The 25,498-nt window shown below is 51.7% G+C and overlaps 1 protein-coding gene and 1 non-coding gene across 3 annotated transcripts in view; both read left to right on the forward strand.

The window, feature by feature from the left end:
* The first annotated feature begins 5,201 nt into the window (after positions 1-5,201).
* The window catches only part of Ramp1 (receptor activity modifying protein 1), a 42,342-nt gene continuing 22,045 nt past the window's right edge, over positions 5,202-25,498 (forward strand). For both annotated transcript variants that reach the window (XM_020174499.2, XM_074072112.1), the window contains exons 1-2: positions 5,202-5,319; positions 17,638-17,776. In XM_020174499.2, the coding sequence (XP_020030088.2) occupies positions 5,268-5,319; positions 17,638-17,776 (191 nt within the window). In that variant the 5' untranslated portion in view covers positions 5,202-5,267. The remainder of the gene's footprint in view (positions 5,320-17,637; positions 17,777-25,498) is intronic.
* LOC141422750 (U1 spliceosomal RNA) lies at positions 23,954-24,111 on the forward strand. Its single transcript, XR_012447495.1, has one exon. It is a non-coding gene; the product is annotated as a U1 spliceosomal RNA (small nuclear RNA).

Consider the following 25,498-nt stretch of genomic DNA (forward strand, 5'->3'; position numbering starts at 1 on the left):
TGACATTGATAGTTACCCTGGGTTCCGAGGCAGGATTGGGGGCAGAAAATTCCAAGTCCTGTCAGTCTTCTGTCACCAAGCCTAGAAGCTCCTTGAGTTCTGGGTCAGGGTGGGTGACCGGTGAGCACTGGCTGTCTTTGGGCAAGTGGATGGGTCCTGATATAGACAGTCCAACTTCAGTGCCTCATTTGACCACATAGAGGGCAAGGCCCTGGTGGTGGTCTAGGGTTGGGGTAAGCTTTCACCTAGTGGCCATGAATTTTTGAATTTCCTGTTCTTCCCCTCTATTGTTAAATATTTTTGTGGCCGTCTCCACTCGGAGCACTTCTGGCCCACCCTGTAACTTTTGGAGTTTTTTCAGATGTCCAGGGCAGATTGGGAGATAAAATGAAGGTGAAGGTAAAAGCGGCCTTTATTAGTCTTAGGGGTGAGGTAGGTGTACTAAGTATTGCCTCCGTTTATCAGTGATAAAAGCCAGATAGCTTTCATCTGGCCCCTGAGTAATTTCCTTAATCTTTTCATAGTTGATTGCCTTTAGAGCGATTTGTCCATTCCTGCCTGGATAGAGGTTATCATTTGCCCCTTTCTCAGATCCTGGGAACCCCCCCACCACCACACACACACACACACAGTGCCAGTGAGGATCTTCCCTGGGAACATCAACTGTCCTGATAGAATTATGGTTAGCATCCTGTTGGTGATGAGCGTCTGCATAGGCTTGATGCAGATGTGGTCCCTATCCTCAAGGGAAAGGGTGGAGGAGAGGATGACATATATGATACCAGGTCAGATCATAGGACTGGGTCATACAGAGGAATTCCGATATGTGGTGGGATCCAACAAAAAGTAGCCAAGGCGCTTTTCAATTGGTGATCATGGATGAGACCTTCTACCCCTGCCACCTCGAGGAGGGAATGACAGTGGCTGGGTCTGAAGAGGAGGGTGCAGAGAGCAAGTTCAGGTGTCGAGGAAGAAAGAAGAGGGAATAGGGTAGAGGAGGAATAGAGTTGGGGGGCAGGTTGGGGTACACAGTGAAGAAGAATCTCCCCTGCAGTGTCAGAATCAGCAAAAAGACGGTTCGGGAGAAGGATTATTTGGTGGATCACATTAGAGGGCTTTTCGTTTAGGAGGAGGAATGGAAGGAGTTACAAGACTGACAAAGGGAAGGTTTTGAGCAGAAATAAGCCAAAGCCTGTATGTAGGGACTTCGGACCATCTGTCATAGCGTTGGAGAAAGTTTTTTGAGATGGCATGAATCTGGAAATCAAAAGTGCCCTGTTCAGGCCAATGCCCACCATTGTCTAATTTATACTGGGGCTAGACCACGTTACAGTAGAAAATCAGCTATTTTGGTTTGATGGTCTCCTCGAGACCCAGGGTCTGAAGCGTTTGGAGGGGACATGCCAGTGGACTGTCCCACAGGGACTTGGGCAATTTCTGGCCCGTGTTTGTGGAAAAGGCAGTGAGTAAGCTCCACAGTAGTCCAGAGCAGGAGCACCTTACTGCCGACTGATCGTCTGCGATATGGCTCTGAGGCAGTGCTCCTGAATTTTTCCTGAGCAACCCCAGGAAATAACAGGCAAATCCACCCAGCTGATGGACAGAGGGAATCTCTCACTTGGTACCAGGGCTTCATCGTGGTCCACTGAGGACAGGCAGTGAGAAAGGAACCCAGGAAAAGGGGAAGTCAGCAAAATTGAAGTCCGGTGTTGGACGGAGTGGTCCCTGATGGCTCAAAGAAAGGAGAGGAGGAAGGAAAGGGTGGGAGAGAGAAGCAACAAGGAGTTGGAGAGATAATTAGTCTCCACTCACGGTCTGGGATTTAGCCTGGGAAGAACTGCCACTGCCCACTGCTTCCCAGGTTGCAGGAGCAGAGAGCTGAGAGTCGAACCTGCGAACCCCAACCCGGGTTTCAACACGAAGAGGTGGGCGAGGAACTGGCTTGACATCAGCACAGGCAGATGGCAGAGCCCACAGCTGCTTACAAACGAGGTTGGAGAAGTCCCAGGGAGGTCACTTGAGCTAAGAGAGATAAGTGGTAGTAAGGTTCTGTCATTCTTTGGAGCTGGGTGGGGATTTGCAGTAAATTGCTAAAGTGGGTGTTTGTTATTCTTTAGAATCGGGTGGAGAGTTTCCATTAAGCCCCCCCTGTGAGTGGGAGGGGGTCCAGTCCTAATGTCGCTGCCCTGTGTTCACCCTGACAGTTATTATGCTTCCCAAATGAAATTTAAAGATTCAAACTACTCATCATGAATCTTTTGGAACTTCAAGTGAAAAAGCAATGTTTACTTATGCTCTAAGGTCTCTTCATTGTTATATAATAATATAAAAATTTTGAAGAACTTTAAAAGACTTGTTAAATTGCCAAGTTTCCAAATATCTTCAGGAGCAAAACTGCAGCTAATTTTAGTATACTTACATTGTCACTCAGAATTATTTCTTTCTTACCAAAGCATTAGAACACCAAATAACACTTAGTTATGTCAACTAGAATGTATAGATAATTATACGTGGAGATAACCAGAAATCAGTAATGATGTCAATATCCAAACAAGTGAGACTAAAAATTCCAGATTGACTCTGCCTGATGCCAACCTTAATTCTGGACAAAGGAAACAATATGTGAACAGTTTGTTTTAAAGAAATAGTTTCCAGCTGGATGCCGGTGGCTCATGCCTGTAATCCCAGCTACTCTGGAGAGAGAGATCAGGAGGATCTCAGTTCAAAGCCAATCTAGGCATATAGTTTGCTGACCCTATCTCGAATAAACCCTTCACGAAAAAGGGCTGGGGGAGTGGCTCAAGATGTAGGCCCTGGGTTCAAGCCCCAGTACTGCAAGAAAAAAAAAAAGGAAAGAAAAGAAAAGAAAGAGTTTCTGGCCAACATTCTATCTGTCTATGCATGTAATATTATATATATTGACTTTAAGTTCTGCATTCTCACAAATGGCCGTTGTTACTGTTACAGAATGTAAACCCTGGCTCATAGTAAAATGTTATGTGGGCAGAAGAATTGCCCTGCTAAGACATTTTATGGTCATCCCCAGAATCCCTGAACATGTCTTTCATGGCAGAGGGAATTAAGGATACAGATGCAAGTGAGGCTGCTTATCAGTTGACTGTGAGATGGGGAGGGTATTCTAGATTGTCTGGAATTACACAAGTCCTTAGAAGCGGTAGAAGAGAGTCTTGGAGAAATGACATCCCAAGAACTCAACCTACACTTGCTGGCTTTGAAGACAGAAGGGTCCTCAGCTACTTGCCTGGCCTGAGTGTTTGGGTTTTAAAACAGCAGGGCTCCCTTGGGGGATTTGAAAAGCTGATGCCTAATGAAGTTGAGATACTGCTTATTAGTATTCATCTGATGCTTTTTCCCTTATGTACTTGAAGATGTTCCCTTGTTTTCTGGCTTGCATTGTTTTCCACAGAACTCTTATCACCCTGATCTGTGTTCTTCTGTACAAAATGCCTTTTTCTCTGGCTGCTGGTAAGGTTTTCTCATTATTGCTAGTGTTGAGCAATTTGGTGTGATATGCCTAAGTGTATTTTTCTTCAAGAATCTTGTTTAGGATTTGTTGATATTCTTGAATTTGTACATTCATAGAAAACGTTCCATATAATTCATGTTTTCCCACCCACATCCCTTCCTCCAGAACTCCAGTTATACATACATTAGGCCCCTTGACATGGTCTCATGGTTCTCTGGTGTTTTATTTGTTTGTTTATTTCCTTATTTTTACTAGAATTGAACCCTGAGCCTCACACACTACCACTGAGCCACACCCCCAGCCATTTTATTTTTCCAGTCTATTCCAGGCTATATAGTCATTACCTGGGAATCATTTGCTCTTGTTCTTATTTTAAGTTTTGTTACATGGCAACACAATGGCCTTTATCATTTTTCCCAATTACTGAGACAATATTCTTCGAATTACCATCTCTGGTGGTCTGTGCAATTGAAGATGTTCTCTCTGTGGTTGGTGGGATGCTATTCCAGGACCAGTGTGAACTCTGGGTTCTTTCCCTTGCCTGGGGTAGTGTCCTCATATGGGAGCTAAGACTCGAGGGGATCTTCTGTAGATCTCCCAGGGTTATCCTGCCTAAGATTCAAAGAGAGGCTGGCCATGTCGGGAGAATTTCCCCAGCCCTTAGGACACTTGAAGTCCTGTGTACCGCCCCCCAGCCTGTGTTCAGAAGGATGGGTGACCACCGTGTCTACGCTCTCCCCTCTGAGCACAGCAGCAGCATCCTAGCCACAAGCTCTGTTGGGCCTCACTGCCTTTGCAGTGAGGAGAGTTGTGCCTCCAGTAATATGTGCTGGGCGCAGGCCTGAGACGCTTCGCCACAACAGATGGACAAGGCCACGGCACCAGGCCAGTGGTTCTTCTCCCTCTGTCATCTGCTGCATTCCTTGCAGAGAACACGATCTACTCATTTGCTAAGAGTTCCCCTTGGAACTGGCTGTCACTGCATGGTGAAATGCAGCCCCCAGTGAAGCCTTGAGACCAGGCTCAGCTGCCCTGGGCTCTTTATCCCCAGATCAGACCTCTCCCAAAACCACCTCCTGCCCCAGGCCTCACTGCAGCTCCGTGGTACCCAGGGAGCCCTTCTCATCACTTACACATCCCAATACCTCGAGACACCCCCCACCGTCCATCAGTTCTTTATGCAGTTGTCCCCAGCGACCAACCTCAACTCAAGTCTGTCGCCTTTCTACTCAGAGGCTCCTGTGTACCTAAGCGTGGGGTCAGAACTCAGAGACGCTTATGGCCTGCTGGCCTCCCTAGCCTCTTGCCACCCATCCCTAGTAGCAAGTGGTCTCTTTTGTCCTTTGAAAGAACCCTGCTCCCTTCAGCCTTGGGACCTTAGTGCCTGCCTGCCTGCCTGTCATACCACCTGGGCTTGTCCTGCAGACGCACGCGGGGCTGTCTTTGTCCCCTTTGGTTCCCCAGTGCCAGAACCGGATAGAAAGGTGTGCGTGGAGGGGCGACCCTCGCCATGTGCGGAGCCAGGCAGCAGAGGAGACCCTCCCCGGTTTGAAAACTGCATTCGTTGCGCAAACTCTTGAGGCTTCCCTCGGCGCCCGGGTGCGATGCCCGGCGTGGCAGGTGCGGCGAGGCCCCTGCGGGGAGCCGCAGTGGGCGGGGCCGCGCGGCCCCCGCCCCGCCCCGCCCCGCCCCGCCCCGCGCGTTCCGGGGCCGGCGGGCGGCGCAGTCCTCGCGGGGCGCGCGGCGCGGGCGGACTCGGCGACTCCGCTCCCTGCGCGCCATGGCCGCGGGCCTGTGCGGCCTCCCGCGGCGCGGCCTCTGGCTGCTCCTGGGTGAGTAGAGCGGCGCCCCGCTGCCCGCATCCTCGAGGGACGCGGGGGACCGGGCGGCGCGAGCGCCCCTTCCCAGCGCGGGCTCCCCGCCGCGCGCACCGACCGCGTCCGGAACCGCGTCCGGAACAGCATCCCGGCGTCGCAGAGCCGGCGGCCGGCGGCACCGGGGACTTGGCTCCGCCGCACGCACGCCGGGGACCTCTTCTTCATGGAGGGACTTGGGGCGCGACACCCGCCCCGCACCGCGTTTCCAGCGCCCTGCAGACTTGGTACTCGGACACCACAACCGAGCCCTCTTATCCCCACTGTCCCTAGACAGGGAAATCTCGCCTCTTTGCACAAATGAGGCCGATCTCTCTCTTGTGGAGGACATCGGCACGGCCTTTTCTGTTTGCACGTTAATTTGGCACTTGTGGCTGATGCCCAACTCAGAGCGGGGCGGGGACCCTTGGTGAGAGGGCAGAACTTGCTGGGCCTTCGGCATTCAGAGAGAGTGTGGACTGAAACCCATGGGCGACCAGAACCCGCACAGATGCCGCAAGAAATTGTGCCTTCCACCTCCCTTGTCCGTAATGTCCTCGTAAATTGCCGAGTCAAGCCCCGTTCTAAGCTGTTTGAGCTTTTGGATTTATTTCAGATGTGTAGCACCTGGTATGAAATCCAGGCAGATTGGTTGGGGACCCCAGTGCCCCGGGGGGAGGCCTGCGGTTGTTTAGAGGTTGTTCTGGTCTTCACCAGATCTGTGATGTTGGTCGGAGGTGTCACTGCACAGACCCTGGTGCCTGGGGCTGGGACCGGTGAAGAGGTGACACTGGCACTGTTTTTGTAGCCAGGGAAGCAGCTTAGGGCAATGTGGCATGTCCAGGGAAGAAAAGAAGGCACAGTAAGGACAAGGGAGCCTGGACCTCTCAGGTCCCCTATTTGTAAACCTCTCCAAGGAGTGAGATCTGGGTAAAACTCTAAGTCTGCTTCAGAGCACTGTCATCTGAGGGTGGACCTTGCCACTTTAGTGTTTTGGTTAGTTATGTGAAAAAAAAAAAACCTGTGGGTTAGGATCCATTTGGCTTGGTGTGGAAATTAGGTTTACTTTTCCTCAGAAAGGACCATTTATGTCTTTGTTAGCAAAGAGCTGTGTTGTGTGATTTCTTTTTTTTTTAACCTAATAAGCAAATAAGTAAATGTTTTTTAATGGTCCTCAGCAGCTTTAAAGGGTTATAAAGCTTGTAGAAATAAAACACAATGTCATGTCACATGTCACATATAAAGACCTTCCTTGTTTACTAAGATTCATGTTCTGCTGAATGTTCAAAGTCCTACAATCTTAACATTGTTCTGAGTGGCCTGGCTAATGTACTATCCGGGAAGAACAAACACACTTTGGAGGTTATCAGTGAATTAATGTCCTCGGAGCCCAGCTGCGAAGAACAGAGTCACTGAGCACACGCTGTTTTCTTTCCGAGCCAGATCTCCTTGGTGATGATGAGTTTGCTACCTAGAATGGCAATGTGGAAAGCTTTTTTTTTAAGTATGCTAGTCTACATGTTGAAGACTCTAACTGTGACAGTTTTACAATCAAGCTATTTTTCTTATTCAACCTGTTGACTTTCTGGTAGCAGTTGTTAAAACCTCACTATACACATATGGTTCTTTTCTCTCTGAGTTTCCTGTGTTCTGTTTACACATGCATTCTAAACGTTTCATGTAGAGCCACGATAAAACTTTTCACCAGACAGAAAAAGATGTGTGCAGATCAACTAGGGTTATTCTTTGGTATCTGTATTGCAAGGTCCTATTTTTGCAAGCTTCATTTGAGTGTGCCAGCTGCTGCTGCTGCTACTACTGCTGCCATGGTCTGACTCCTTGATCATCAGTCCTGAGAAATGCATGCCTTTCTTGGCTGTCAGGCTGGGAGCCCAGGGGTTTCTTGAGTGGCTGTATTGTTTAGTGAAATACATGACTTTATATAACTACAAATGAAACTGGAACATCATAGGTAGCACAGTGTATGTGGTGGTTTTAATATGGGCATGACTCTCATCCTGGAGTCCAGATCCGAAGGACTCTCACTTGCTAGTCAACTCAGTGTGTTTACTGTCACTGTGTTCAGCTGCAAGGAGAAATTCCTGGATTTCTGTCTCCATTCTCCGGACACATCCATATTGTCAGTGCCTATTGTGAGTCGGCCAAGGCTGTAGAGAAGCATTTCTACCCAGGATGGACGTGGTGGTGTGCAGCACCATGGGGAACATCTTAGGTGGACTCCTTACTTAGTAAGGCAAGTGGCTTGTTGGAAGAGTCTCCTCTGATTTTCCCTCCAGAATTTCATAGCTTCTGATCTGTTAAAACTGGCATCTGGCAGAGTGTGTGACATGAGCACCACAAGTGGTGGGAATTCCAGTGGAAATTCTGAGCCTGGGGAGTGGTGCCTTGAGGGCTCATCCACCAAGGTTTCCTCCTCAGGCCCAGAGCCCATCCTATCTGAGGTTCCACGTGGCACGCTGTGCTGGTCCCTCGTGGGAACTGGCCCAGGCTGGCTTTGGGCACAGTCCCAGGCCAGACAGTCAGTGTTCTGCTGGCTCCGTGGGAAAGGATCCGAGTGGATCTAAGCGCTGGGCTGCCAGTATGCAGCCTGCAGGCCATGGGTTTGCCTACGTGTGACACAGGCAGACAGATGGACAGTGCTCCTGACACCTTTGTGTGCCTAAGTGGAGCCCATCATATTTGATCTTGGTGTCCGTCCCTCGCAGGAATGTCACCTGTGGACATCAGGGCTCAGGAGACTGTAGTGCGGGCACACCTGGGGCACTGGGGGAACATGGCCAGGACCTACCCTACTGGGGACTCAGGGTGACCTTCTGAAGAAGTAGGCACTGCAACAAAGAAGATGAGTAGAAAGGGGAAAGGGGAGGAGGAGAGATCTGACTGGAGTGGACCCTGGGGCTTCGGCACTTGCTATGGTCATGGCTGCCTCCCACCTCTGCACCCGAGTCTCTTTGTCATGAACAGAGACACAAAGATGTTGGAGAGGGCCCTTGAGTGTTTGCCTACACACACACACACACACACACACACACGCATGCATGTATACCACACATATGTACACACACACGTGCACATACATGTATACATAAGTACACATGCACATGTATATACCCGTATGCCACACACATGCACACATACATGCAAATATATGCACACACACGCAGGCCCTGGGCCCTCCTCCCTCCAGGACAGGATGCTCTCAGCCATGAGGAGGGGCCACATCAACACATCCCCATAGGCAGCGCCAGTCCTAAAGAAGGGCTTATTCACTTAGCATGGTGAACCTGAGGCCCAGGAAAAGGCTTTTCCTAAGATGGTGCTATTTCTGTGTCCTCTGCATCTTTCGGTGTCACCTTTACATCTTTAGCCTTGAGACTCAGCAGAAGGGTACAACAGTCACATCCCCAGCAGGGCTTCCCCCGCCAGCCACCCCCCAGTCCCGGACACTAGGTCAGAAACTTACGACTTTGCAGGGAATTGGTGAAACCAGCCACGGCCTGGAGCTGCCTCACTCACTCACAAGGGGCTGGGTTCAGCTGGCTGGGCAGTGTTGACTGATCCCCTAGACTATATCAGGGAAGGGTTATTCTGAGCCAAATTCTGCCTGAAGGGAAGTCAGTCATTTACCCGATGGAATAATTATTTGCCCAACAAGGCCATGGCACACTGTACTCTGTCCCGCCATTGGGCAGAATGAAAGCATCTCACCCAGCAAAAAGCGTCGTAGTGGAGAGGTCCCGGAAGCGTAGTCCCTCACCAGAAGCTTGAGGACGCCAGAGTGCACTGCCCGAGTTTCTCTGCTGCTAGTGGAGGCTCTGTAAAGGAAAGATGCCGCCAGTGGGCAGACCACAGAGGAGGGCACTTCTGTCACATAGCACAAGAGGGCTGGAAGCTGCACAGGCCATCCTATAGAGCAGAAGACATTTCCCACAACAGGCTGATCTGGCCTCTGTGCCAAGCTGGAGAAACGTGCCTTGCATCTGCCACAACTAACCACAGGTCACAAATATTTTTTAGGCCAGACATGGTGGGACATGCCCATAAACCCAGTAACTCCATCTGTACCAGACAAGTACAGGCTTTTTAAACTAAAGTCATTATTCCCTAAACAATATAGTGTAGTGATGCTGTTTAGCGATGCCTTAGAGTACCTGGGAGGTACTCTAAACCCTGCACGATTTTACATAAAGGGCTTGAGCATCTGTGAATTTTGGTTTCAGTGAGGCAGGGGGGAGTCCTGGAACCAATCTCTATGGATACCAAGGGACAACTGCCCATAAACAGTGCCATTGGCAAAATGAAACAGAGGAGACCTTTGGAGCAGAGCCCGGGTGGCGATGGAGTCTGAGCCCTGAAGAGTGTGAGAAGAGCACCCCAGAGCAAAACTGTTCACCCCACGGAAGAGAGGAGGCAGAGAGAAAGGGAGAGGGAGGCAGAAGGGCTGGAGAACCCTCAAGGGCTCCCCTGCCTTTAACCAGGCTCCACCTCCCAAACCCATCTAATTAGGAACCGCCACTGAGCTGATGAGGTCAGAGCCCTGGTGACCTGTCACTTCCCAAAACCCCACCTCTGAACACTGCTGCACTGGGGACCAAGCCTTTCCCACATGAGCCTTTGGGGGACATTCCAGATCCAAACCGGAACACACAGGTTTGCTACGTACATTTCCCCCTTGGGATATTTTCAAGGGTGAGTTTATCAGGACATACATAGTCCATCCTAAATCAGCGAACACCTATACAGGTGATTTTCTTATTTTGCTAATTCCCTCCATATTTTTAGATGCTTGCCGTTTTCAGTCCAATTTTGTGAATTGATATCGTCATGCTATTTTTTTGATCACAATGAGCAGTGGTTAATGGTATTAGTGCCCCTCCCCCCAGAGAACCAGTTCTGGGCTTACCTACTTTTCTGTTCTGCTTGAATGCCCACGTCCACTTGTCCTGTGCTCTCTGTGTAGGAGAGTGCCTGCCAGATGGTCCTCTGCTAAGCACTATGTGCCACTGCCCTGAGCTGGTGGGTCTGGTGCCCGCTGTGACTGTTTTCTGGATGATTTCCTGTTTGTGTTCTCTGTTTTCTCCACAGCGTGGGAAGTTTTGGGGAGCAAGTTTTTAAGAATCCAAGTGGCTTAGGCTTGCTGGCTGCCCACCCCGACAGTCATTGCTGGTTGTATTGCACTGTGTGGAGGACGGGTGGCCAGTAGACACTGAGTGCTCCTTCTTGGCTGGCAGATGTTTCCCCTGTAAATGGCTGTGAGCCATGAAGAGTGTGCCTCTGTGTCGATTCTGGATCCTTATTCATTGTAGTCGTCCAGATCTGTGAGCTGGGCCAAGACCCCACGTTCTTTGGGACCTGTCTCTTCTTCTGCCTGTGGCTGGACCCTGTGGCAGGAGACAGATGGGGGCTCCTGCACAGAAGCCCTGCCAGTCACAGCTAGCTGTGGGGGACACAACCTTCTTTGCCATGCACTGCTTTTAAATTTTGTTTTCATTTTTAATTGTGGCAAAGTACATATAACATCTGCCTTCTTCAGAACACTTTTAAGAGCATGTTAAGAGCAGGACTGAAACTCTGTCCCCATTAAACACGGATTCCCCGCTCCCTGGCAGCCACCTTCCTGCTTTCTGTGTGGTTTTAGCCGCTCTGGTGCCTCGTGTATGTGGAATCACATAGAATTTTGTCATTTAGCATAATGACCCCAGGTTCCCCCAGGAGCACATGGGTCAGGATTTTCTTCATTTTGAAGGCTGGGTAATGGTCCGTTTGTATGGACGCACTGCATTTTGTTTATCCACATCAGTGGATAGCAGGGTGTCTTCCACCTCTTGCTTCCTGTGACCAATGCTGCTATAAAAGTGGGTGCACAGGAGCCTTTGAGCCCCTGCTTTCAGTCCACTCCCCATTGATGCAAGGCTTCGACTTCTCCACATCCTCCCCAACACCAGCAGCCATCTGGTTTTGTCTTCATGGTAGCCGCCCTGAGCAGCGTAAGGCATGTTCCTTACTTGGTAGGTGGGATTTACTTTGTCGGGGACAGCACTGTGGTTTGCCACTCTTTGGTCCTTGTATTGGTCTGACATTCCACTACCCACCTTTGCATCCCTGCCCTCAGGGCCTGGTGACCTCCCAAGGCCACGCCATGTCCCCATGCCAGTCCCCTCTGTGGGAGGGAGGTGGTGTAAGATAACCGTCCCCTGAGACAATCTCGAGACCTCCGGTGAGAGCCATGAGGGCCTGGCACTCCGCCAGCACACGCATGTGATCGTTAGCCCTTCTGGTTTTAATGACTGTGCACGGAGTTTATTCTGACATTCAGTTTCTGTTTTCTGTTGTGTAATACTTCCAGGGTGTCCTGTTGTAGTTTTTTTTGGTTTGGCTCGGTTTGATATTTTGAGAGCTATATTTTCTGTTGAAAGTCTGTTTTTGTGTGATGGAAAAAAATGTGATTATTTCTTGGTTTATCAAGTTCAGAAATGAAGCTGGGCATGGTGGTTCCTGCCTATAATCTCAGCACTCAGGAGGCAGAAGCAGGAGGATCACAAGTTTGAGGCTAGCCTGGCCTATATAGAAGACTCAAAGCAAAACAAACAAAAAGTTCAGTAGTGAAAACTGTCGACTATGGGCAGAGTTTTGGTGAGTGGTAGTTACGGGCAGGACCAAGGCTAGGAAGCTGGTAGTGGAGGGCCTTTGTGTGCAGTGGGGTCTGTTGCAAGTTGTGTGGGTGGGCAGGAAGTGGGGGGGTCAGTGTGTACGCCGTGATGATCCCAGCAAGTACTTGGAAGGGCGGTGTATTCCCAGTGGGACGAGGACATAAAAAAGACTCAAGAACTGTGTCCAGGGCCCAAACATAGCAGCAGGCACCTCAGGTTGGGAGGGGCAGCAGTGTCTCTGGGCCTGAGCTGGGGACACTGAGCTGGAACTGGGGCCTTGCTGTTTGCAGGGTGGCAATCAAATAAGGATCAAAACCAGGGGACAGGAAGAGAAGAGGCTGTGGGCCCAGGCAGACCTGTCCCCCTTACTCTGCTGCCCTCAGTGGGCTGCTGGGGAGAGGCACTGGTGGATGGACTACATCTTCCATTTGAGAGGTTGAAGCAAGAGATTCTTGCCAGGGGACGGAGGCCCCCCAAGGGACAGGGGCCGGCTGACCTCCTGGAGAGAGAAGGCTTTAGCCAGACCTAGGCAGGAAGAAGCAGCTCAGAAAGCTACAGGGGGCCAGCGGCTTCACTGTAGAGGTAAAGCTGGTGGCAGTCGCTGTAGAAGACGTGACAGGCTATATGAAGGGACACAAACACGGGTGGTCGGTCACTAAGTGCCTCCTCCAGGTCTTGGCTGCTGGGGACACAGCAGCAACCACAGGAGGAAGGCTGGTACCAAGCTTTCATGGTCCACCCAGGACAGGGGACAGGGAACCCTGCTCTGGCGAATCAAGGGCTCTGATGGGCCAGGGAGCCCGTGGTCCCTCTTCATACTGTCAGACTCCAGGCACTTGGCCCTCTGGGAGAGTCATTCCCAAATTCACTGGGTCCTGGGCCCAGTAGCAAAGTCTTGGCCTGCTCCTGGTGGAGTTGGGGCCAGCACACAATTGTTCCTAAATTGACTTCTGCCTGGGCCTCTGCACTAGGGGTTATAAAATGTGTGCAGTAATAGGCTTCTTCGAGAACTGGAGTATGGCTCAAGCAGTAGAGCGCCTACTTTGCAAGCGTGAAGACCTGAGTTCAAACCCAAGTCCCACCCAAAAAAAATTCTGGGGAAAAAAGTCTTCTTTGACAGGTGGGTTGCTAACGGTGTAAAATCACGAAAACGCTGCCCTTCTTCGATAATACGGGATTTGCTTTCAGGATGTCAGTAGCTTTGGGAATAAGAGTGCTGACCAGAGGCTGTCACCTGCTCAGATGGAAGGTGCTGCCCTTGAGGACCTGGTGCAAGAACAGAGGTGGCACTGGGGCAGAGGCAGCTGTGGAGAGGGAGGACAGAGGTGGCCTGGAGGACTGTTCTCAGCTTGACCGTGTGTTCTCTTTGCTCCAGGCTCCTTACGGAGCTGTCCATCACCAAGGAAGGTGGAGCCCACACTGCTTTCCTGGCGCCCCCTCCCTGCTGGTGTTTCACTGAGGTGGTGACCACAGTCACCTCATGGGACTCTCCTTCAGGATCAGAGCCTCTGCAGATGTCAGCCAACCAGTCTTGGGGGCTGCTGCCACTTAGCCTCTCAGGTGTCTCAGGCAAGCACACCGGTGGCTGCCAGCCCTGGGCCCCCTTACTTTGCGTGGGGATCCCTCCCAGCCTTTGGTGCGACTGCTGTCTCGGTGGACTTTAGGGCCGTTTTCTCGCTGTGTGGAGGCTAGGGGGTTCCTCTGACTCCCTGCAGCGCCCGGAATTCCTAAGCTATGCACAGTCTGGGGAGGTCTTGTCCTGACGTGCTCAGCCCATGGGGGAGGACGGTGCATCTCAGGCCTCAGCACGCAGTTTGTGTTCATGGTCACATGTACTCAGGATGGGGGCCTGTTCAGCCCCAAACAGCTAGTTGAACGTTTGCGGCAATTTTATTCTGTTTTTAAGCAGTGAAAACGCCTTCATCAGCGCTTGTTGAGAAGGACGAGAGTGCTCTTCTCCTGCATCTAAAAACAGAAACTGGTTTCTGGATTTGTTTGCACCCCTACCCCAGCCTCATCCCAGATGTGGCCTCTGGGCTCCCCAGGTCAGGAAAGGAAGAGCAGTGTGTGGGTGTCTCTGACCCCACAGAGCAGGGGGACAGATGGGGCTCTGCAGGACAGGGATTCAGCTCCTGCCTCTCTGTCCCCCTAGGGTTAGGGTTTAGAGACACCAGAGTCCCTGTGACAAATTCTCCCAATGCTTACCTACATTGGTTTCTGTTTCATGCCACCTAGAACCCTGACTGAGCCTCAAACACGCGTGTTCATCCTAAAATTGGCTCTTTCAGGACTGTTCCTGATCCTCTGGTTCCTTGCACTGGGTGCAATCCCCACAATGTCCGCCGACAGCTGGCGTGGCTATCTCACGTATACGCTGGCTCACCTGACAAATATTAACGTTCCAAGCTGCTGGGTGTTGGGGAGGGTGACATATGCATGAATCAGAAAGGAGTGGGAGGTGAGAGGGCGGCAAAAACGGTTCTGAGAAGAGAAAGAAACGGTCTTCCTTCCCTGCCTGAGCACTCAGGAGGTGGCTGGGAGTGTGGAGGGCAGGGTGGCTTTCCACAGCTGTGGGCAGCTGGAGGAGGACAGATTGGGTGTGGGTTCACTGGGGAAAGGTGTTCCAGGTTCAAGTGCAGGGTAGGGCAGGGTGAGGGGCAAGGGACAAAGAGAGGGAAAACCTTCAACCCTCCTCAGGAGGAGACTAGAGTTTCCTAGATAAGCTGAAGTCTGAGCCTGCCCCTGGTGCTTTGCCTGTCACAGCAGGTGGACTTCCCCTTGCCCAGGTTTTCCCTGACTCTGGGAATAACTACAGAGTTCCCAGCTGTCCTTCTGGTTCCCAGGTGCTCCACTAAACCCATGTGGACACAGGCCCACAGCAGAGCTGCTGGCATGAACTTAGGTGGGCGTGAGGCTTGCTGGGGAGCCAGGAAGAGGCTGCTCTGCACGCCGAGCTTTCCCAGGGCAGGTGCAGCTTGGGGTGAGGGCCAGTAGGCCTCCTGGCAGACCCGTCCCCTGGCCCTCCCGTGGCCCCATACTCCAGAAGGAGCTGAGAGTGAGCAACTTAGGGAATTCATGGCCTCTGAATTCTCTGTCCTGGAGACAGATATGATGCAGGACAGGGCAGGGCCCCAAAGCAGCCATGCACCTTCATACTGTATTTCCTCACCTGCACCTCGGGGATCAGAGAAAACCTCACCTAGTGGGAATCTGAATTCCCTCTGGCCACCAGCCTCCCCAAGTCTCCATCCCTGCCTGGAAAGGGTTGAGGGTGGTTTGTTGTGGCATATGTGAGCTCCAGCTGCCTGGGGGCTGCTCGTGCCTAGTGGTGACATCCCGCCTCGGCTTCAGATACACAGGCCCTGGCCAGGAGTGAGCACCCTGCCTAGGCTTGAGCCTTCCTGGAGGAGTGAGCTGTTTCTCACTCCTTTGCTAGACTGAGTTTTCTCCCTCCCTTGTTATTACTGAACCTACCTGGGCTTAACTTGGGGCGACCGGAGATTCAGAAAAGACACAGGATAAACAGGTAGACAGAAAGTGGGGTCAGGTGTGTTGGACACTCGGGTGGAGACGCCCAACCCTCATTGCTTCTTTTCTCTATCTTTGTTCTTTAAGGCCTTACTCCTTTGCAGTTCTTAAAAACCTTGCTTAAAACCTCCTTCCTTAGACTCGCTCTGTCCCATGTTTTCTCTTAGCGGTTCCTTAGCCTAATCACTCTTAAAGTCTTTACCCCCAGGCTTGCACTGCCCCATCTCCCTTCAGCTTTCTTAGAGCCTTGGCGCTCAGACTTGCAAACAACAACAGCCGTGTCTAAAAACTGCATATGCATAACTCTTGGTCCTCTATCTTGTACTCCATCCCCTCTCCCTTCCAGCTCTCAGCTCTGGCTGGCTGGTGGTAGGTCTGCAGTTGGTGGAACCTGTCCTTCCATCTGCCCATCTTCTGTCTGGCTGCACTCTGGACCCTACTCCTTCAGTTCCCTTTTTCTTACCCTCTCTGTGCCCCCTGATTGGCCCTGCCTAACCTGCCCCTCTTGAGTCTGCCTCGAGGACAGGTCAGGCTCCTGGCTACCAACCCACTTCTGCCCCAGTTCTAAGCCCTGCAGCACCAGAGCCAAAGTTCTAGGCCAAGAGAGGCCAGGCCTAAGTTCAGCATTGGCCTACACAGCTTCCATTGGTGGGACCTTGTCCCATTTCTGAACCCAGGGCCTCAGTTTCCCCATCCCTAAATGGGTGATCACAGTAGGACCGCTCTCCGAGCAAGTGGCACACAAGAGCCAAGGGAGAGCCCACAGACCGTGGGGTCCAGTGCTGGCTCTTCTGCATTTCACTGTGGAGCCAAAGAAGCTGCTCACGTTCCTGCCCTGTCTAGGCCATGTCCCAGAGAGGCCGCCCCTTAGGTGGCCCACTCAGCCACTACATAGTGAGCTCGCTGAGCTTGAGGACAGAACTTGGAGCTCTCACTCATGAGGCCTATGGTGGGCTGCAAGGGCAGTAATGGATGGGCAGGTGTAAGGACAGGTTCATTCTACCGCCACAGACCTGGCAGCCCAGAGCTGGAAGCTGAAAGAGCTTGCTGAAGCCTTGGACATGGAAGAGGTGATAGTGGCTCACAGAGAGCCAGGTGTGTTGCCTTGGGAGAAGAACAAGTAGCTTGGAGTCCCAAGTGCAGCCCCGGCCCCACCTTCAAACTCCTTCCAAGGGGCCAGAGTGGTGGTGGGACCAGGTGCCCTGCGGGCAGGGGATGTCCAGCAGAGCCTGTGTGAAAGGAGAGGGAGCAGCCAGACTCAGAACCAGAAATAATTCAAGGACTTTACCCCTAGCCATCCCTTAGAGAGACGGGGTCAGGGGTCAGAGGGAAGGGCCTCCTCACCCGTCCACACCCTCCTGGGCCTAAAGCAAACACCTGGGGAAATGGGTGTGTTTTGATTTTGTGCAATGTGTCACCTGGCAGATCATCTTTGTCCTTGTGTATTTGTTAAGGTAAGAGGGTAGAACCCAGTTCATGTTCAGTTTGCCAGCATGGTTCATGAGGCATGGCTATCCAGACACACGATATGCCAGGGACTCGCAGCCGGGTAGTGCAGTGCAGCCCATAGATACCAGTTAAACCAGGTGGACTGGACCCAAGACTCTCCTGCAGCCCATACCCAGGGCAGCAATGAGTCCTCCCTCACTCGTGGGGACCTCCCAGTGGTATCACTCAGATGTGGAGGCTGGCAGAGCTGAGTTCAATCCCAACCAGTTCTCACTGCCTTGGTTTCCACATGTGTGAAATGAGGGTGTCAGGGCTGGTGGGAGGATGAAACTGTGTATAAGAGTGAGGCCAGCACCTGGTGTCCATACCCACGGAAACTGGGGACATGTGGGGATCGTCACCAGCAGCATGAAGTATGATTGAGGGTCCATGTGGGCCCCTCTGTCACAGGCAGGGCCTTGAGGGACACAAAGTGCCCCCAAGAAGGATGGATCTGATGGGGACCATGGATGCCCTCTTTGGATCACACAGACACCTCAACCTCGTGAAGCTCATGGTGGGCTTTGGGCTGGGCTGGTGGGGGGGAGGTTTGTGGGAGAAGCCAGGGAGGAGGTGATGCCCATGGTGACGGTCCTGGTGTCTATTACAGCACATCACCTCTTCATGGTCACCGCCTGCCAGGATGCCCACTACGGCACCCTCATCCAGGAGCTGTGCCTTGCCCGCTTCAAGGAGGACATGGAGGCCGTCGGGAGGCCGCTATGGTGTGACTGGGGGAAGACCATCAAGTGAGTCCTATGCCCCGGGGTGGGGTGAGGCGGGGAGGCATCCCCCACAAGCCAGCCATGTGGGGGTGTCGGCCACAGGGCCTAGGGGATGGACATGAGGGTTTCTTCCCCACAGTCCAGGGATGGAGGACAAAGTGGAATGCCAGTGGTGAGTGGCCATGGCATCAGGAGATGGAGGGCTGGGATTAGGCTGGAAGTGCTTGTGACCATCCAAGTGCAGGCATCTGGGGACAGGTAAGCCAATTCTGTGCCAGGAGCCCCTGGGGAGTTCATGTCTCATGACAGGAGCCAGGATAGCCCTACTGGTGCTATAGTCAGGCCAGGGCTGTCCTCCCCACCCACCTGCCCAAGGCCCACCCTGTTCAGGGCTCAGAATTTCAAGGTCACAGTGTCGCTATAGGGGTGGCCCAGGGCCTAACCCAGAGTGGCCCTTGCTGAGCCCTTCCCCCACAGGCCTGGCTTTTCTGCCCAGAGGTTCTTCTTCCCACCACACAGGGCTCCCTCTCTGCCTCATGGGTTCCAGGGGTACCTCAGTGGGATTTGGGGTTCTCCCCAGCTGGGTCAGGCTCCTCCACCTTTGGGAACAGGTATTAGAACTTGGCATGTCCACAGTCCATTTTCTAGGCTTGGTGGCTGCTTCAGTGTTCAGGGCCTGGTGATTCAAGAGGCAAGTAATGTCTATGTGTCTGTTTGTCTGTCTGTCTATAGACTGCTAACTCCAGCCACAGAGTCCTTTTTACAGGGATCTGTGTGGGTTCACAGTGTTACCAGACCCAGGTCTGGAAGCTCATCCCACAGAAAACCAATGTCCAGTAAATGAGTGCTGGGGAGAAAAAAAGGTTTTACCCAGTGAAGAAGAGAGAGCTTTGCTGGCAAATCCACTGCTCCACTCCAGGAAATTGAAGGGTTACAGGCAGGGCAGGATAAAGAGGGAGAGGAACAGCTGATGAAGGGGAGGAATGTTCGTGTCTTTTCTGGGATAGACAGAGGTCTTCCAGGGACTTGGTGGGGTCTCCAGTCATGGTGGCAGGTGGCTCTCTTCAGCCTTGAAGGGGGAGAAGCTAGGCAAGTCTAGGTCAAGTTAACCCTGTACGATAGTTCTGGAGAAAACCTTCTTCAAATGGTCACCGTGTCTACGTGCTGGGCTGAGTAGAATCCGAACCAAGGTAGGAAAGGGGACAGGCAGGATGCGAAGACAGGGATGTCAACCAAGCCTTCTCATCCCTCCCCAGTCACATATAGGACATCTGCAGGCCACGTGAAGACTCAGTGTTCTCAGCAAAAGCGGACTTCGAGTCCCTGAAGAGTGACCTAGGCAGCTGCTGCCTTACCACGTGGCAGGGCCATTATCTACAGCAAAGCTCGTGAGAAACTAATAACATCCCCCAGCCATGTGTCCTCCAAAATCAGAGACTTTAAGTCAACTAATAGCTGGTGGCGCTGGAGGGTTTTCCCTGGTAACACAGGGAGAAAGGTGCACGATGAAGGCTCTGCTGGGTGCTGGGCCAGGCCTGAGGGGTTGAAAGTCTCTCACCGGAGCTCCCAGACCCTCCTTGGTGGGTGGAGGCTGGAGCGTGCCTGGGTGGATGTGCATGGCTGGGTCTTCTGTCTCACAGTCAGTGAGATGGGGGCTACGTTGTCTTTCTGAGGCTGGGTTTAGGCCTCTCTACACACAGAGCCACCCTGCCCCACAGACACAAGCTCCACACCTTCTGCCCCAGCCCAGGGCAGAGAGTTCCGCCATCTAAGGTGGGGTGTCCAAAACCCTGCAGCTCAGGACCTACAGCCTCGATTGAACACAGGTAGCCAGAGGCCCCCAGCCCGGCTGTGTTGGGTGCTCTGGGGACCCAGCAGCGCCTTCGGTTGGGGTCCTCACCCTCATCTTAATCTGCTGTTCTCCAGGCCTGTTGGAGACTTCTGGTCCCATTTTCTGAGCGAAGGGATGAATCAGGAGTTGGAAATCAAGAGAGACGTTGTTAAAATGACAGAACAGCCTGTTGTTCAGGCCGATCAGCTTTCTGCCTCAACTGAGTAGTTTGTATTTAGATGGAAGTTGCATTTATTGTGATCCAGGGAGGACTGCAGTGGAGACCCTGGAGAAAAGCACTGGCTGCCTGCTCTGCAAGGCCATCACTGATTTGGGCAGAGTGGTTGCAAGCCTGGGGCGATGCCCTGCCGAGACCGGCAGGGCAGGGTAAGGAACGCAGTGATGTTCTGAAGAGGCAGCACAGTGACAAGGGATAAGGCCTCACAGCCCCGCAGGTGGGTGCACGCACACACTCAGGCGACTAGATGTACACCTGGACCACCCAGGTGCTAGAAGAAGACATGGGGCCCTCTGTAGCCTCAGTGCCGGGAATGGTGTACAGCGATCTGCTTCAAAAATTGTCTTGCACAACTGTGGGGTCTGAGAGGTCCAAAACTTGCAGGGGTGCTGGCAGGCTGGGAACTCCCGGGGGATCCCACGCTGCCACCTCAAGGCAGAATTTCTTATTAACGTGCGTGCGTCTCTAGGCCCCACCCACATCATCAGGTGAACGTCTGGTTTGCTTAAAGTCACCTGACAATAGACTAAGCGCTCTCCCAGTCCCGCCGTAGTGGCACCTGGATTAGCGTGGAGTGACTGACTGGGTCCTACCGCCTGGCCTCAAGGACATGTGAGTGATCGTCACACTGGCTGAAGTGCTCTGCTGGGCCATGTGTCCAGAGAGCTGTTTCCCCTCCTCCCTGCCCCCTTCCTGTCTCTCCAGTGTACCCGCTTCCTGTGGGAAAGCATCTCATTAGCTTCTTCTGTTTCCTTCCTGTGTTTCTTTTGCATAAATGAGCAGATGTGAGCATTTGCTTATGTCCTCTTTTTTACACAAAGGGTGCTATATCTCTCTCGGCACTTTGGTTTTTGTTTTTTACTTAATGCATGCAGAGCATGCATTCATTTTTAACAGCTGCGTAGTACTCTGCTGTGTTTTCCTATGAAGAGATATTTAGACTATTTCTAGCCTTTTCCCACTTCAGACAGTATTCCCACCAGTGCCAGGGGTGCTCATTTCCCACAGCCTCACCAACAGACGTGTCCTGTGCTACAGCTGTCCCATGAGAGAAGGGAGGAATGGTGCCCAGTGTGTAAATTTGCGTTTCTCTAGTTAGGAGTGAATCTGAATGTCAGCCATGCTTAAGAGCCATTCTTTTTTATCTTTTGTTCATGTCTTTTCCCATTTTTTATCAAGTTTCTGGTACTTTTAAAGGAACTTTTTGCATTTTATAGAGAAAGCAGTCCTTTTTCTGTAATGTGTGCTGACAGTCAGTCATCTTCTGGCTGTATTTTTGTTTGTTTATATCTGTGGTCCTGGGTTTAAACTCAGGGCCTCGTAGGCAGGTGCTCTACCACATGAGCCATGCCCTCAGCCCTTTCTTGCTTCATTTGGGTTCAGATAGGGTCTCTCATTTTTGCCCAGGGTTGGCCTTGAACTGTTATCCTCCTACCTACTCCTCTCTCGTAGCTGGAATGACAGCCGTGCACCACTGCACACAGCTCGTTGGCTGACATGGGGTCTTGCCAACTTTTTGTCCTCAAACCACAGTGCTTCCAATCTCTGCCTCCAGAGTAGCCGAGATTACAGGCGCGCACTGCCACATCCAGCTTGACTTTGTTTTTTTGCCATGCTTTTTTTTTTTTAACTGTCATACTCATACGTCTTTACTGGGCCTAGGTTTGCGTTGTAGCTGGAAAGTCCACCCCAACACTAGGTTTCTTCTGGCCTTTAGGGTTCTGCTGGTCTGTCTGGAGCTTATGCTCGAGTGCAGGTGTGAAGTATGGATCAAATTTTATCTTTTCACAGACGGGATGCCATCATGTCCACTAAGTCCGTCTTTGCCCCAGGTGAGTTGAGCTGCCAGCTTGGTCATATACGGAGGTTCCTGAGCACCCTGACCGTTCCTTTACAAACTGCTCCTTTCTCATCACCTCAGTCTGTACCATTAACTTCTCCAGAACCATCATTGGTCCTTGCCGCCTACTGGGTGCACCCACAGTCACGTCGGCATCATTCCAAGAAGAGAGCTTGTTACCATAGCTGTTTGTTGAGTACTTCCCGCCTGCCTAGGTCTGTGTTCTCCACTTGATGTCTTACCTCTTTAAGCACCAGAACTCACACCCCTGCTTTACCCACCCTGGGCCACAAACTAGTAACAAATGGCTCACTCCTGGTGCCCATCAGGTGTAGGGCCGCCCTGCCTGTGTGTGGGAGGTGAGTACTGACCTTCAGTGGCTGTCTCAGCCCCTGCCCACATCCAACAGACTGGCAAGATCCACATGAATTGAGAGACCAAACCCAGTGCAGGGGTCAAGGGCAGCCTTTCCAGGGTGTCATGGAGCAGTGGAGGTCTGGGGTGGACAAGCTTGTCCAAATGACCAGGTAACAGAAGAGAGGACACAGCTAGGGGCAGAGAGCCCAGGTCTAACTGGGAGTAGGGCTTCAAGATGAGAGCTGGCAGGCACCCAGATAGCTGGCAGGTTGTCTAGGCCAAATCAGGACTCAGACACTGGGAAAGGTCCCCCTCTGAGCTATCTGTAACTGAGGCTTGTCACTAGCAAGAGAGTTGAGGTGTAGATTCTAGGACCAGACTGACCCTGTGGGCAGGGAACTCCAGAGTTGCAGGACTAGAGCATCCCAAGTGCCTGCTGTCATCCTGGGGGCTGTGCTGGCCTGCAGGAGGCTCTGGAGATGGCAGAGGGACACTTCTAGACTTCCCTCTGAAACTGAAGATTAGTTTAACAGCTGCGTGGAAGGGGACTCACCTCCCACAAGTGACAAACAAATATGAGCCAGCGGCCTTTTGTAGGAAGTGCACACAGACTACTTGGGGGATGGGTGTCTGAACACACTAATGCCAGCCAGCTCCCTGGGTCCAGCCTGCTAGTCGCCTCTATGTCAGAGCAGACGGACAGAGTGACCCCCACCAACCTGCCTCACAAGGACGCAATTACTTAAATGGACTTCACAGTCAGTCGTAGAGCATTGCCTAGCACGCCCGAGGGCCTGGGTTCCATCCCCAGCACCAAAAAAAAAAAAAAGACAGCATCATGCATGACATTGAGCAGTTTTGAGCAGAAGACACTCTTTTTAAAAAATATTTTATTAGCATACATTAGCTGTACGGGGGTTTCATCGTGACATTTCTATCTATGATTACGGTGTACTTAGTTCACCCTCCAGTGTCCTCTTCATCTCCCTCCTTCTGAAAATAGGCCTCATTCTTCTATTTTCACACACGTGTATAAAGTGCATTGACCACATGTTCCCCTCTCTGTTCACCTCCCCTCTCCCACTAGTCCCCACTCCCCTTTCTGTCCCTCACCTTTTTTTGGTGTATATTCATCGTTCAGAGAGGTTCACCATTTTACTTCAATCAGATTAACCCCATGTATTGCTCTTTCCCTATTCCTCCTGCCCTGTTTTTCAACAGCTGTCAGTGTATTTATCCCATCATCTTCCTACACCGATGTGATGGATTTCTATGTCATTCACACGCTCATTCTCTTTTTCTCTCCCTCCTCCCACTGGTCATCTCGAGCAGCCCCGTGATTACAAACACAGTATTATCTATGTGTTTGTGATCGTGTATGACAGAGGACATTCTCAAGTGGCCTGCCGGAGGCTGTGGGCCTGCTTTGGCTTTGCATTCAAGGTGTGTAACAGTGAGAGCTCGGCCTGCCACAGAGCTGCCTAGTGAGGATCTGCATTCAGATCCACCCAGGGTTCAACAGCAGCCTCAACCTTGACTGACCCATGCCTTTGCTAGTCGTGATTTGTTACTAGTGGGTGGATTTTGTCAGGTTGCTTGTTCTGAAAGTGGCTCGGGGTTTCCCTGAGTCCTCAGCAGCAGGGTGCAAATCCAGGTCAGCCGCACCAAACAGGCCCCTGCAGAACCGGTGAGCAATGCGAGCCAGGCCATCTGTGCACCGGGCAGGCTATCATTTGCCAGCGTTATCTCATTAAACCTCAGCCCTGGTCTGCATGGAGACGTAATGTAATTTGGTGTATTTGCTGGGGACATAATCTAATTGAGGAAGGCAGAGAGAACATGGAAAATGTGTCTTCTGGACTCTGGCTTCCAGAGACCTTCCTGTGGGTGTTGGGGAAAGAGAGAAAGCAAACAAGGTAGCAGAATCTCAAACAGATACTTACCTGGCATGGGAGGTACCATGCTCATGGAGGTGGCTGTCCCAGGGTGACCCAGCCATTGCACTCCAATGTGCTGACCCCTGCCACTTCCCCAGTGGGAAACTTGCCTGCGTACGCTGTGGTAGTGGGGGACTGCGTTCGCACTCACCCCAGTTGTAAGGTTGCAACGACAGGGTCTTTGCTTTGTATGTGACCTGAGATAGATCTGTATGTAAGGACCTCTAGGGTGCTGTGGAATGAGGCCAGGGGGTCACCTGTCATGTGTAAGCGATACATGCAGTGTTTTGAGGCAGGTCTTATTGTGGCTTCCAACCTCCTGCTGCAGCACAAGCATGTCTTCTTAAGTTTTGGTACGAGGTCTTGCTTTGTAACCCGGCTGGCCAGGCTTGCACGTGCCCCCACACTCTGTTGCTGTGGATTGTAATGTAGAGCCCTGTGGCGGAGACATACAGGAACAAGAGTGACTCCGTATGACCTCCCGCAACTCAGGCTGTCCAGAGAGTGGCCATACAGTCACTCATGCTGTCCTTGCATTAGATATTTAGATCGAGCCTATGGCTTTATGGGCTTCCTGACAAATCGCACTGACTTAATGAATTTACATCAACAAAACTCAGCTTTTTAAAATCAGGGTATTGGGCCGGGGATATGGCTGAGTGGCAGAGCGCTTGCCTCGCATTCCTGAGGTCCAGGGTTTGCTCCCCCAGCACTGAAACACCAACTTTCCCGAGTGCACATACCACTCTCACCACACTTCTGAGCATCTGCTCTTCCTGACCCCCGTGAGGCTAGGGACGGGTGGAAATTCAGAGATGAAAGTGAGACTCACAAGCCGAGGGCCACGTTAACCGGGCAGAACACATGAGTTGGCGGGGCAGCCATGTTTTGAGAGGCTGGTAGATGTACCAGTGCTGCCTGTCCCCAGGTGTGCAGGAGCACGAGGGAACTCATCAAATTCCACCTTACCCAGGAGCTGTGTTCCTGTGTTCCTCCATCTGCTCTTAAACGGGCCTTTATTTTTTTAAGTTATCACCTAAGTTGGTTTTATTATTTGTTGTTAAACATATATTATACATACATGGACAAGTTCACTATCCTTGCAACTAATACAGCAAGTCTGCTTTATTCCTTAATTTATAACAAACACATGGTTTTGACCAAGTGTGGCCAAAGAAATAAAAACTTTGAAAAGTCAACTGAAATTTCAGAGTACCTCAAGTGGTACAGCACCTGCCTAGCAAGTGCAAGTTCAATCCCAGTACCACCAAACAAACGAATCTCGAACATGCCAGAAACCAACTAGAGAGTGGGTGGTTTATTTCTTCCTTAACTTAAAATTTTCACTCAACTATAAATACGTAAAAGTCCTACATAGCAAGGTGGTGTCATGTGACATGTGGGTGCACGTGTACATTGTGTGAGATTTAAATTAGGTATCTGTGCTCACCCTGCTGTGCAGCAGCTCTCCAGAACGGTTGTTCCTACCTCCCTGTCATTGGTGCCTGTGGACCAGCCTGTCCCCGTCCCGCCCTCCACCTCT

This window comes from Castor canadensis, chromosome 4, assembly GCF_047511655.1.
Source record: "Castor canadensis chromosome 4, mCasCan1.hap1v2, whole genome shotgun sequence".
NCBI classification, from domain to species: Eukaryota; Metazoa; Chordata; class Mammalia; order Rodentia; family Castoridae; genus Castor; species Castor canadensis.